This window comes from Glossina fuscipes, unplaced genomic scaffold (genome assembly GCF_014805625.2).
Source record: "Glossina fuscipes isolate IAEA_lab_2018 unplaced genomic scaffold, Yale_Gfus_2 204, whole genome shotgun sequence".
Classification (NCBI taxonomy): domain Eukaryota; kingdom Metazoa; phylum Arthropoda; class Insecta; order Diptera; family Glossinidae; genus Glossina; species Glossina fuscipes.
This window is the reverse complement of record NW_023998547.1, coordinates 156,643-169,061: the sequence shown is the minus strand read 5'-3', so window position 1 is coordinate 169,061 and position 12,419 is coordinate 156,643. Positions and strand designations below refer to the sequence as shown.

At 31.3% G+C, this 12,419-nt stretch overlaps 2 protein-coding genes across 2 annotated transcripts in view; both read right to left on the bottom strand.

The window, feature by feature from the left end:
- Positions 1 to 8,887, bottom strand: part of LOC119642032 (adenomatous polyposis coli protein) — a 23,962-nt gene extending 15,075 nt beyond the window's left edge. The window contains exon 1 of the mRNA XM_038040990.1: positions 8,515 to 8,887. The gene's annotated coding sequence lies outside the window, so the exon portion shown is untranslated. The remainder of the gene's footprint in view (positions 1 to 8,514) is intronic.
- Positions 8,888 to 9,681: 794 nt separating this feature from the next.
- Positions 9,682 to 10,898, bottom strand: LOC119642035 (protein FAM50 homolog). Its single transcript, XM_038040993.1, has one exon. It carries the CDS (start codon positions 10,771 to 10,773, stop codon positions 9,682 to 9,684), a length of 1,092 nt encoding a protein of 363 aa, XP_037896921.1. The 5' UTR covers positions 10,774 to 10,898.
- Positions 10,899 to 12,419: the final 1,521 nt, after the last annotated feature.

Below are 12,419 nucleotides of genomic sequence, written 5' to 3'. Positions count from 1 at the left end.
CAGGAAGATTTCTCCCAAGTTACATAAACGGTTTGTTCTTTGATTGTTTACGCAAAATCCTATCGATTTTGCTCATTAAAGGGAAGGCAGATCATTTTATGACTATTTATTGGGATTTTCGTTTAACAAACAAGTAACTGTTAAAATGTTCAGTAACCATATATATATTTCTCATAAGTAATCGATGATTTGCAAAATATTTTTATTTTGGCTCTAATTTTGCTAAGTTGGAACGATTCGAAATCTATCAAATCTGAATGTGCTTTAGCGCAGCACAAAAATTAATAACGAATGTAACGATCTTCTAGTCCGAGTCTAGAGCTAGATATCACACAGCCCGTGAATGATAAACGCAAGATTCTGATAAGATTTGGTCGTTATCGTTTAACAAAAAATACAACTTTAGGACGAATTTAGAACCAGACATGAACTACCCACGACATTCGCCGCTACAAATATAAACTGTAACATACAATGTTGAATTGCTGCACAATTGGCGTAAAAAAGTTGGCGTGATCTACTTATGCTCCCATTGGCAACAACAAAACTTGAGACATTATTGCTTACGGCAATATTGATGTGTGTATATACTTTCACGAGTAATAATTGAAAGTTGCGTTAAAAAGCCGAGCGCCGCACTTTACACAAAAAATTATAAATAAAATCTTAAGAAAGATATTGAATCAAAGACAAACATCTCTTACGAAGAGACAAAGCTGAGAAACGATTTAAGTGACGTTTTATCTTCAATTGAAAAGAATGACATGGACACATATGAAATCTTAAGGGAATATCAAGTTTAGAGTTATCTTCACTGTATACGAGGGTATAAGTCAGTTTTTTGGGCCATTTACAGTTCGAGAGATCTTCGATCGAAACGCAGTTTATGTAAACATTTAATAAACTTAGCATACCATCCGGCTTTGGATAACGTTAATAAAAAAGTTAAAAAAAAAAATAGATCAACAAACAAACCTACTTTCTGTTGGCTGCAACATGCAACAACTTTACAAATACTGGTTAAGAGGGTAAAAATAACTTCTATGCTGCCTTACGTGAAACACACATACATCCATACACATACACACATACACGCACAAATATACCAACAGAAGTACAATTCATACGATTTGACTTTTCAACTGAAGTTCAAGGCAATAAATAAACTGAAGATACTCTTGCCTGCAAATGGTTGAATATTTACGGCATCATGATGTATAGTCAGTTGATTAGCTGTGTGTATACCTGTTGCATTATCTGATGGTATTGAAGAAAAGTTTTCGAATTTTGTTTTAATGCTGTTCAATTGAACATAGTTTTTATAAAATTGAAAGCAGTCTGACTATTGATATATATATATATATATATATATTGTAAGTGACAGATATATAGAAGAAACACAAAACAAGTCTATTATGAGAAATATTTTGACACGAATAGAAGTAGATTCAATGATAATTTCGTCTTTATATACATATTTAGATTTATTCCCAAGTTGTTTCTTGCTCCCTTTTCCTATACCCTAAAGTACTCATATTACAAAGGTATATTAAGTTTGTGCGGATGTATGTGACATGAGACAGACACATCTTTTACTATACCGATCGATTCAGAATCACTCTGCAATGATTTAAGCTTGCCTGTCTCCCGGTCTGCTTAGCTATCTTGTTTTCTTGTGTTCGTCTTACGGGTTGCAATTTTTAAGATATTTCGGTGAAATTTCCTACGCTGAAGTGCATTCAAGGTCGAGCCATATTAAAATTGGCTCAGATCGGACCTCTTCGAATAAAAAGCCTTACTTTGAAATGTTATTATATAATATTATAATTGTATTAAACAAAGTAGTGTAGGGTATTTAATGATGCGCCGCGTCCCACCGTAGTGTGTGTTCATTTGTTCAATTTTATTTCATTATATTCGTATTATGTAGATTTAATGCTACGATTTCTCAACTTTTTTAATATCTGAAAAAAAAAAATTTGAAATTTTCAAGAAAACTGTTTCTATCTTAGTAACAATTTTTCTTCTTATCTCTCGAAATGTTTTTAATGGATTGTAGATGTGTTTAGCGATAAGCATTTCAGTTAAAAAATAAAAGAATTTTATTAGAGTGATTGAAAAATTTCAAAACTGATTAGCACACTGAGAAGCTTATTTTAACATAACATAAAAGAGTTTTTTAATATTATTAATGAGCCATTTATCCTTAGTTGCATTAGTAACGATACTCTCACAATAAAATGTTCTAGGTTAAACTACATATGTTGTCTTCTAAATTCACGAGACCGAGAAACTTACTTTGCAATCATATGTCGCACATTTTTTTAACTAAAATATATTTACCCGCCTTTCTCCCATTCTTGTACGCTATATTAAAAGCTGTAGGCATAAGAGTTTTCCTCTTATAGATGCTTTAATGGGGAATACTTCTGAGCTATGTCTATGCATAACGCTCATCTCTCTATCCAAAGCTAATTGTCGTAGCCGACTTAATTTTTGTTCAAATACTGGGTATTATTAATCAATAGATTTACCTCCGCCTCCATCTGTTTACTTGCCCATATAATTTTTAAAAAGCTTTGAAAACTTCAACTAATTTCTATTCCATTTTTCCCCCCGCCAATCTGTAATATGAGATTAGGAATCACATAAGACGTGTATATGCCCAAGTGGACAAAGTTATTTTATGTCTGTGTCCATTTTCCTTTTATTAGGTATATGTATGTTTATCATTTCCATATAAAGCATTCAAATATAAATAAGAACTTAAAAGAAGTTTATTACATATTTCCAGGTGGACAATAAAATAAATAAGTTTGTGTGCAAGAACTTGAAAATATTTAATATTTTTTACTTAAAAGTAATCATACAATGAAAATCAATTCCGACAGTCATTTGCCGATACAATCAGTATTGTTTTTTAGGGCAGTTTCGATTCTTTTAGGCATAGATTGAATATTATTTTACGGCGGATTTCCTTATGGCATATTTTCTTGGACATAGGGCAGCATTACTGTTTCCAACATGTTTTTGTTTACAAATCAGATAACCTCCCAAAAAAAGCGGTCCTTCCCTTTATTTTCCGGCTTTTTTAGCCAATCTCATATATAATTTTGTTCCTTTTGACCGAAGCACACTTCTTCTATAATATTTTTCTACTCTTTTCGACTTTGAGTCCATAGCAATTTTTACAGGCTAAAGCAAAGTATATTGTCGTCTCTAGTGTACTTGTTCTAAGCAAACGAACTTTCCGAACTATTCTTCTTGGCAGATTGGTAGATAATCATTGAGGAACAGTTCGGAATGATGCAGCATTTTCCCAACTTCACTGTGAAATGGTTCTAGGGATCTCGCTTTGCTAAAAGTTATCATGCGATTACCGAAAGCAGGAGAGTGAAGAAGTTTTCTCACCGACCTAGTGTGATGCGGCAATAAATTTATATATTTTTCCCTGATTTCGAAACTGATAAAGTCTAGTTCTTACTTCTTCGCTAAAATGATGTGCTTGACTCATCTAATATTATTAAAAAAATTAATTCATATTGTATTTTCCCTTCAAAAAATACGATTTAGTTTTGCAGTTCACTTTTACAGTTACTTACTTTTCACAACCTTAAAGAGGACGCATCTATATGACTGTCGATAGAAAAAACTGCTAAAGCTTTACAAAAGCCCTCAAATCTTTTGGAATTGTCGGAATTAATATTGAGGACTGTTGCAATATGTAAAAATTTTGCATTGACTTTGTCGGAGCTCCTCTTTACAATTTCTATGGCATAGAATTGAAAATACACCTCACACTTATTTTTCTCTCCTCTTGCGTATGTGTGTAGCCGTAGCTTAGAATTTTCGTAATTTGACGCCAGTGAACGTCTCAACAAGAAATGAGACGGCTATGCATTCGGGCATTATTAGCTCTACTCTCATTATCGCGTGGCTTAAGCCTATAGGCAAATCTACAAATTGCACATTGTACATTCACAAGCATACTTGCGATTAGATCATATAGCTTTGCTTTTATTTATCTTGCTTTTACGTATGCACAAATTTATTTTTAAAATTGTCGTATGAGTCAGAAAAAACCTATAAGTATATCAAAGTTTAAGCAGATAGAACCGAATTTGCGAGAATCATTTAAGATTTAAATTTAAAATCTCTCACCCATTTTTTAGTCTTTCAACTTTTAAGTGATTGACTTTAACAATAAATAAAAACTTTTTAAGCGTTTATACACATTAATATCTTAAGTTTGCTATTAGTTAAAAGTTTTTGTAAAATTAACTACAATTTTATAACTTAAATAATATAAGCAGCTGGCGCTTAGTTGCGTGTGTACGGACGGCAATAATTATACCACACTTGTATATGTGAATGTACGTGCGTACGTACAACCAAACCTGTTGTCCGTTTTTTTTCTTTTTTTTTAACCATTGTGTTGGATGAGTCAACACAAAGCGACCAAGATCATCATCATTGTCCGTGCTATTCCATTTTCAACATTATGCGTACAAAAGACATATGTATTGTATGTATACATATAAACATACAAACACGGACACATTTATAGTTTTGTTTTACTTCAATAAAGAATAATATGTGGGAATGACCGATGGTTACTTCTATGTTCATGCATGAAAAAGCGGAGAGTGGGAGAGTCAGAGGGAGAAAAGAGCAAACCAACCGCTTTGTTGCTCAGTCACATTTCATGTCAATATACATTTCTTTATTATTATTTTCAATACAGAATTAAATATAAATTAATTTGCATGCGTATAATGTTTCATTTTATTACAACAAATTTATAGCCTCAGACATCAGTTGGTAAGAAAAAAAAAATAAAACAAGTGAAAACTAATAAACAACACTATGTTATTAATAAAACTTTTTGCTAAGGAATTAACAAAAACACGAATTGTGTTACTCTTTGGTTTTAATAAAATGCAGAAAAATATTTTACATAACCTTACAATGTACACGCCTTTTTTTAAATTGTGCGAAGAACTATTTTAGAATATCATATCATCTATTCGGCTAATGGCACGTTTTAGTCCCTCATTTCTATTTACTTACTCTTCATTCCTTGCTTATACTAATCAGAGGGCAATCAGCTGTTGTTACCCAAAACAACATTCATTGAAGACAATTACAATGATTTAGACATAAGCTCAACTCTCTCCAGTCAGTCAAGTACTTTAAGATATTTATGGAATAAGCCGAATTTTCCTTGCGAATTTATGCAAATCTGCTGCTGTGTGTAACCGGTAATATTTGCTACCAACGTTTTCCAATCTTTTACAGGTGTTTCACAATAATCTTTACTTGTATGACTTTGTTTGCCTCTACGTTTACAATCTTTGGTATTATATTCTTTTCTTATTTATTTCAACGCTAATTTAATCGAGATTCTGTTAAGTTTAACATCGTCTTAAACGTTACCCTTAGCTTAAGGAGCTGTGGATGAACAGAATTGATTTCTAATCATAACTGTTCTTTAAAAAGCGAAAAGTCAATGCCGTCGAAAAATTATGTCTAGTTAAGCTGCAGTATTAAGATATTGGGATGAGTAGTAGTTGATACGGGATACTTATAGCCATTACCGCTTTAAAATGTTTTATCACCAATTGTTGAATTCTTTTTATATATTAACTTTTGAGTGGCAATTTCTTAGCAAAATTGTATAAAAAATCATAAACGGTAGGTTAACCGGCAGACTTTGTCAATCGTATAAACTAATCCAAGTCTAAATGAGATGAATCTATAAAAAGCTTAATATATCCGAATCGATATTGGTAAATATATGTCAAATCATGCGTTTCTGCATATTTGTGTGCGTATACAAAATAAAAAAAAAAAAACATCAAACTATCGTTTGAATATATAATATAGTCCCGCGTCTCTCTCTCTCTCTTTTCTTTATGTCGGTGGTTATTAAACATATACAAAACAAAATACGCTTTATTCATGATTATACATATGTATATTATGAGACTTATTAATTTGAATTTAAATATTAAAACATGAAAGCGCAGATATATATATATCTATTCGAAAAAAAAAAACAAAAAAAAAAAAACTGAAAACCAATTTAAGTCAAAAGTAAAAGGGAAACTAAAAGCATAATTTTTTTTGCTAACTTTTGAAAAGTAGATTACGTTACGTAAAATATAGTAACATAAGAAGATAACGTCTTCAAATTTGTAAATACAACGTTACGAAATTAAAGACATATGCGTATGGTATGTATAAATAAATGTTTATTTAGAATAGTGAAACCATAACATAGCGTAATACATTTTGTTTACGTTATTAAGGTTATTGGCCCCCATCGAATTTAATAAAGAAATTTTTACATACAAAAAAAAGGAAACAAAAAGCTGGCAAAGGGCCATCAAAACTTTAAATTTGAACATAATAATAAACTGGCTAGAATTTTTAGATTTTTTTATACATTGGCATAGACGTACATATATATATATATATATAAGTTATTTTAAAGGATTCTCGGCTATTGGACAAAGTAACAATAGCACAAAAAAAAAGGCAATGAGAGCAATGACCGTATGCGCAAAGAAATAAAAAAATAGTTAAAAGTTTATGTAAAAAATCTTTTCAGGGAAAATTTAGAGTCTGTCTTAAAGGAATGTTATTAGTTGAAATAACCAGCGTTGTAATACAAAAAGAACGAATAAAATAAAGAGAATGACAATCTAGCGTCTTTTTTTGCAAAATTAGCTGTTTACAGACTATTGCTTCTGTTCCTCAAGTAAACGCAATCTTTAAATTTTTTTGTGAAGAAAGCTTACAGGTTTCCTCTTTTATACCACTATTTAAATTTGTGTATATATGTTTAGAAGTTTGATCAATTTTCCATCCAGTCTTTATCGCGAGTTACATATGTTTAACTTATTAAGTGAAATATATCGCATTACCTGAAAAATCTAAATAAAACTATAGAGAAAATTGGTTACTTTCCAGAGCCGATTGTGTTATACTGCACTTCGGTTTTAATATCCAAAACCAGTCATCAGACACAGAAAGTATCTTAAACTCCTCATCACTTTAACTATCCGCTCGTCGTACTTACAATTTTGTAATTGTCGGACACATACCAATGGCACCAATGGAAACACTCACGCCCATATATAGATACTCTTTTTCTATTTAAGCACCTTCACTAAAACATAGGTAACTAAAATCCTGTTTTTTGGTAGCAATAGTACAAGGACAACAGCATAATCATTATTTAGGTAATGTTAGTTAATCTTTGTCTGCCCAACAGTAGTTCCTTTTATATTGCACACAGCCTTAGATCTTCCATATAAACCCATAAGAGAGTTCAAAAAGTATATTTCCTTTCGATCAATACAGAAAAAACTTTCAATTTTTTGTTCCTGTCCATACGCCTGCTGGTTTAAAATTTTGCTTTAATTTACAGTTCGAAATTACTTCTTGAAGAACATACAATTACAAAACACTAGCGATATATAAACGAAAACTTGTATATTCAAGCATATTTTAATATGCACAATAAATTACAAAAATCAGTAAAAAATTAAATATGTGTATACTATGTACGCAATGAGTGGACTTTTTTGCAATTTACTTTCCTACACAATTTAGGTTGGTAGGTAATAACAAAGTCAGCTTACGCCGAATATGACTTCTTTCCTGTGATCTCCCATTCCGCATATCTACATAGAGACTTTTCTCACTGCATTTATCGAACAAAAAATTAAAAATGTTTAAGTAGAAGGTATTGAAAAAAATCGTACAAAACTAAAACGTTGTTTCGATAGGCTATAGACATTCCTGTAACTGAACTTTGCAACAAATTCAAAGACTTTTCATAAATTTTCAGTTTTTGATGAGAAAAGATCTCTTGGTAATATTTGTAATTAAATGGAACTTTCAAGTGTTATTGAACTCCGTATTAATTTCATACGAAAAAGTGAGTAAGAGATTTACTGCAATGTCATTGAAATAATTCACTAATGAGAAATTTAACAAAAAGTAAAATTGTTATAAAATCATGAACAATGCTCAAACAAAATTAATTAATGCATCTTTTAAAATAGAGAGTACAATTGTAAGAAAATTTTCATTTATCCTTTTGTTACATTAACAACACTGAAAAGTAGCAAAGTAGCAGCGAGGTTTGAAGGGATGAGTAAAAGAGAAAAGAGATTGTAGAACAAAAAGAAATATGGAATGCATGTATATACAAAAAACGGCTGGTCGCATTTTTTGCTTTTGCTTTATATACGTACATGTATACGAAAATATGGATTTTATTGATTTTTCAAGGAAATTAATGAATAAAAAACATCGCGTTAATAGAAATTTTTATAAAACAATTTTGTTATTAAGTGAAAAGCATATTTATTTAGTTAAAATGATTAAAGTGTGGAAAATTTTATTTGACTTTAGTAATTGTGTATCGATGCGTAAAAGAGCGAACCTCGCCTCCCACGTACCCCATGAACAGATGCATACGTATATATATATAAAAGGTACCTTTTTGCTTTTTCAGGCTCGTGGATCCTTGTTAAATTGTCGTTTTTAAATTTTATTTATGAAACCATTTTCATTAATTTCAAACATTTTTACTTATTTTTTGGTTAGTTTAGTTTGTAGGTGTTCATTAATTAATTGTAGTGCCAATGGTTTACGGCATTATTTCTCACATTATGATAACATTTTGCGCGTTATCAGTCTTGATTATTCACACACTTCCGCGTAAAAGAGCCGATTACAATTTATTACTTTTCTTGCACTTCTTCTGTGCATTTATGGCACTATAGAAATTACAATACACAAACGAAATTTTTGTTGTTTGCAAAAATTCAGAAAACTCGTCCGGTTAAACATCCATTGAAGAATTAAAAAATTAAAATAAAATTTACTTTGCTGTAGATTTCTTATGATGCCCGGAGAAGGCTTTTAGCTTTACCTGAGAATAAAATTTATTTCTCAGAGCACATTTTGCTTTGCTATGCGTTTCTTATGATGCCCTGGAGAAGGCTTTTTGACTTTACCTGAGAATAAAATTGAATTTCTCAGAGTAAAATCTACTTTGCGTGAAATGTTTTTGTTCTCAGCTTTGAATGACAGCAGGCTGCCTTTGTTGTCAAATGGCTGCGTTCTCCTATCATAGTGCTACCAAATCCATATACCAACGTTGGAGATGTAATGAAACCGGTATTATTTCAACATAAAACGATTGTAACTGTCTATAGTGATTAAGTAACCACTTCTTTTGTATTGCTGTTAATTTTTAAAATTATAAAAAAGAAAATTTAAAATTATTTTTGGCAAGCACTTCTGCTTTTCGGTGTTAGGAACGGTCTGCAATTGAAATGAATTAATAAATTCGATTATTAAAATGAACAAACAAGGGCTACAAAATTCCTTCGTTTAAAAGGCTGCTTTATAAAATTCCATAATTTAACTAAAACTTTACAGTTACCACCTCTTAAATTGCAACGGTAACTTTCGACTTTATATCTGCAAGACAAATAAATTAAATTGCGGTAGTCACATTTTAGAAAATGGGATTAATTATTAATGGAATAACTCGCTGACATTAGTAAAATGAAAATAACTGGAAATTAGATCCCTAGATAGTATGCAAGAAAAGTTGCTTTGTTTAAGAAAATCAAATATCGTTCTGTATATGTTGCTTTATTTTTTACTTTTGTCCTTAATTGTGTATTTATCGTAGGATTTTGTTGGATCATATGGTTCCCAACGACTGGCCGGAAAAATATGTTTATTACGTTCATACCATGAGCGTAACAAAACCTTTCCCGCATGGGATTCTTCCTTTTCTACTGACGCATCGCTTGTCAAACGTATGTCATCGTAAACATCAAATTGAAATAGAGGTCCTGATTTGCCTCTTGCTTTGGTGACGATGAAATCATAAAAGGTGTAATGATGTGGCAATATTAAATCCTCTTTCACGTACATTAATTGATCGGCCATTACAGTTTTTAATTCGTTGAACTCTTTACGCAGTAACTCGAGGCCACGTTGTAAAAATTGGTATATTGAGTTCCCCTTCTTCATTACGACGCTACGCCGATGACCTGACCCATCCCAATAACTGAAGGTAATGGGAATTTCCTGATCTTTTAGAGCAGCTTGTTGCATGACCCATTCTTGCCGCAGTTGTTCGCGTAAACGATTGTCTTGTTCCTCTCTTTCACGGTCAGGTAAGAAACTTGTATCGACATCAGGATTCTTATATATCTTCTTTTTAGCCGCTGATTGTTCATCGTGGGGATTAATATCAGTCCATTTCCTTTTCTCTGGCTCCTGAATTTCTTTCTCTTCTTTATGGCCTGCATGAGAACCGTTCTCTAAATTTTCTTCGTCCGCCTCTTCATCTTCAATATCGTCACTGAAAGTAAACGATAAGGCCTGAATTTGTCTCTTTTGTTTATTCTTTTCAGCTTGTATAGCTTCTAAAATACGTAATTTTTCTCGCTCTTTTTCATCTTTCCTTTGGACTAATTTTTTCTCTCGTTCTCTAACTATATCCTCCTGCTTGGCTTTCATTTCATCCAACGTGACCAGACCAATGGTCGAAGTTTTAAGCTGCTGTTCCACTGCATCATAATGTGTAGCGAATTTGTTTTCAATTTTATCCAATTTTAGCTCTTCCTCAATTTTTTTTTTACGAAACTCAATCTCCTGTTGGGCAATTTCACGTTTTTTCATAAGCTGAGCGGCACGTCCAGCTTCGCTAGCAGCACCCTTATAATGAGCCATTTCGCAAAATTCAAATTCTTCTTAATTTTTCTAATAATTTTAAATTGAAAAATTCACTATCTGAACTTAAGACTCAAATGCCTTGGATGGATGTATGACAATCAGTTGTTTATATATTTCTTCTTTATAATTGGTCATATGTATGCAAGCACAGCAAGATGATAGCATTAGGATCAGCTGTTTAATTAGAAATGTTGCCTGATCATTATTTGAACGGACAACATTTATAAAACTGAAACGACATTTTTATATAAGTCTAGAATTAACAATGTATTCATTAAATAATGTAATGTTTAACATTAACTTAAGATGAAAGATAAAAAGTTTTATTGAAGCATTGTTTAAAAGAAAGCGGTAAAAATGATGTAGTTCTTAAGGCATGTTTTGAATAAGTTTAATTCGAAATATTGCCAGATTCACAAATTTTTGTTTAATATACTTATCGTTATTTTCTTTCTTCAAATTTTTAACATATCACTGTAAACGCTGTTAACACTTCCGCTTCGTGTTTCAATTTGACATGTAAAACAATTTTACGAAAGGACTTAGTTTTATTTAAAATCAGTCACGACGGGACTTTCAACGATAACGGTACAATATTTCGTGCATACGCACGCCACTTCATGATATCAAAAAATATTTAAAAAAGTCATATTATTATTTATTTATTAAATGTTAGTATTTTAAATAATTGTTATTAACTGAAAAAATTCTATTAATGTTGCTGTTACCTTCGTATATATAAGTGTTTGTGTGAATATAAAAAAATTGACATATATATATATATATATATACACATATATGTCGCTTTTATATACAATTGTAAAATAACAAAAACAGTCGTTGTGAAGTGAATGAATAGTGACATTAATGAAAGTGTTAATGTCTGAAGAAGAAAAAAGTCCTGATTAAAGCAAAGCAAGTGCAAGGGTAAGAGAATATACAATTGCAGTCATCGCTAATAGTGACAGCAGTCAACTTATACTAATATATAAACATATATGCATATGCAATAGTTATTTAACACTTTGTCGTATTCTCATTCTTTACATTTTAACTTTTATTCATTTATTTATTTAACATTTGCGTTTTCCGTGTGCTTCCATATATCCTTAGGTGTAATTTGTGTAAATATGTAATATCTACATGATTATATATATATATATATATGCGCGTTTATGTGCGCTCATGTGATGAGTTGAAGGCAAACAACCGGAAACGGAAGTGACAAATTGAAATAGTAGTTCTTTTGTAAGCGGAACACATTGACGCGCACAGTTAAACATACGCATGCACTATGCTGTTAGGTGTTTGAAAAAAAAAAAAAGAAAAGAAAAACAAAAAGCAAATATTTTTGCTTTTTCTCCTCTTTATTTTTTTTTATGTGCTAAGCGGCTTTGTTGTAACTTTATTGCTTTTGCAGGTTTTTCTTCTTCCGATGCAATTTTCTTCGTTCTCACTATCCTAATGGTTTACATTCCGTGATTGGTGAGAATGTTGTTGGACTTTCCCTTTATTATTGTAATTTGTTTTGTAATCTGCAAAACACCTGATAAAAAGTTGTGTTATGTAAATTGAACAAAGTTAACGTTTACTTCTGGGCCAGTGATAGTTGATTAATTTATGGGCTTTTTGCAACGTTTCGA

What these genes read in the sequence shown, in the direction of transcription:
- LOC119642035 (XM_038040993.1), bottom strand. Translation starts at nt 10,773, where the DNA reads ATGGCTCATTATAAGGGTGCTGCTAGCGAAGCTGGACGTGCCGCTCAG.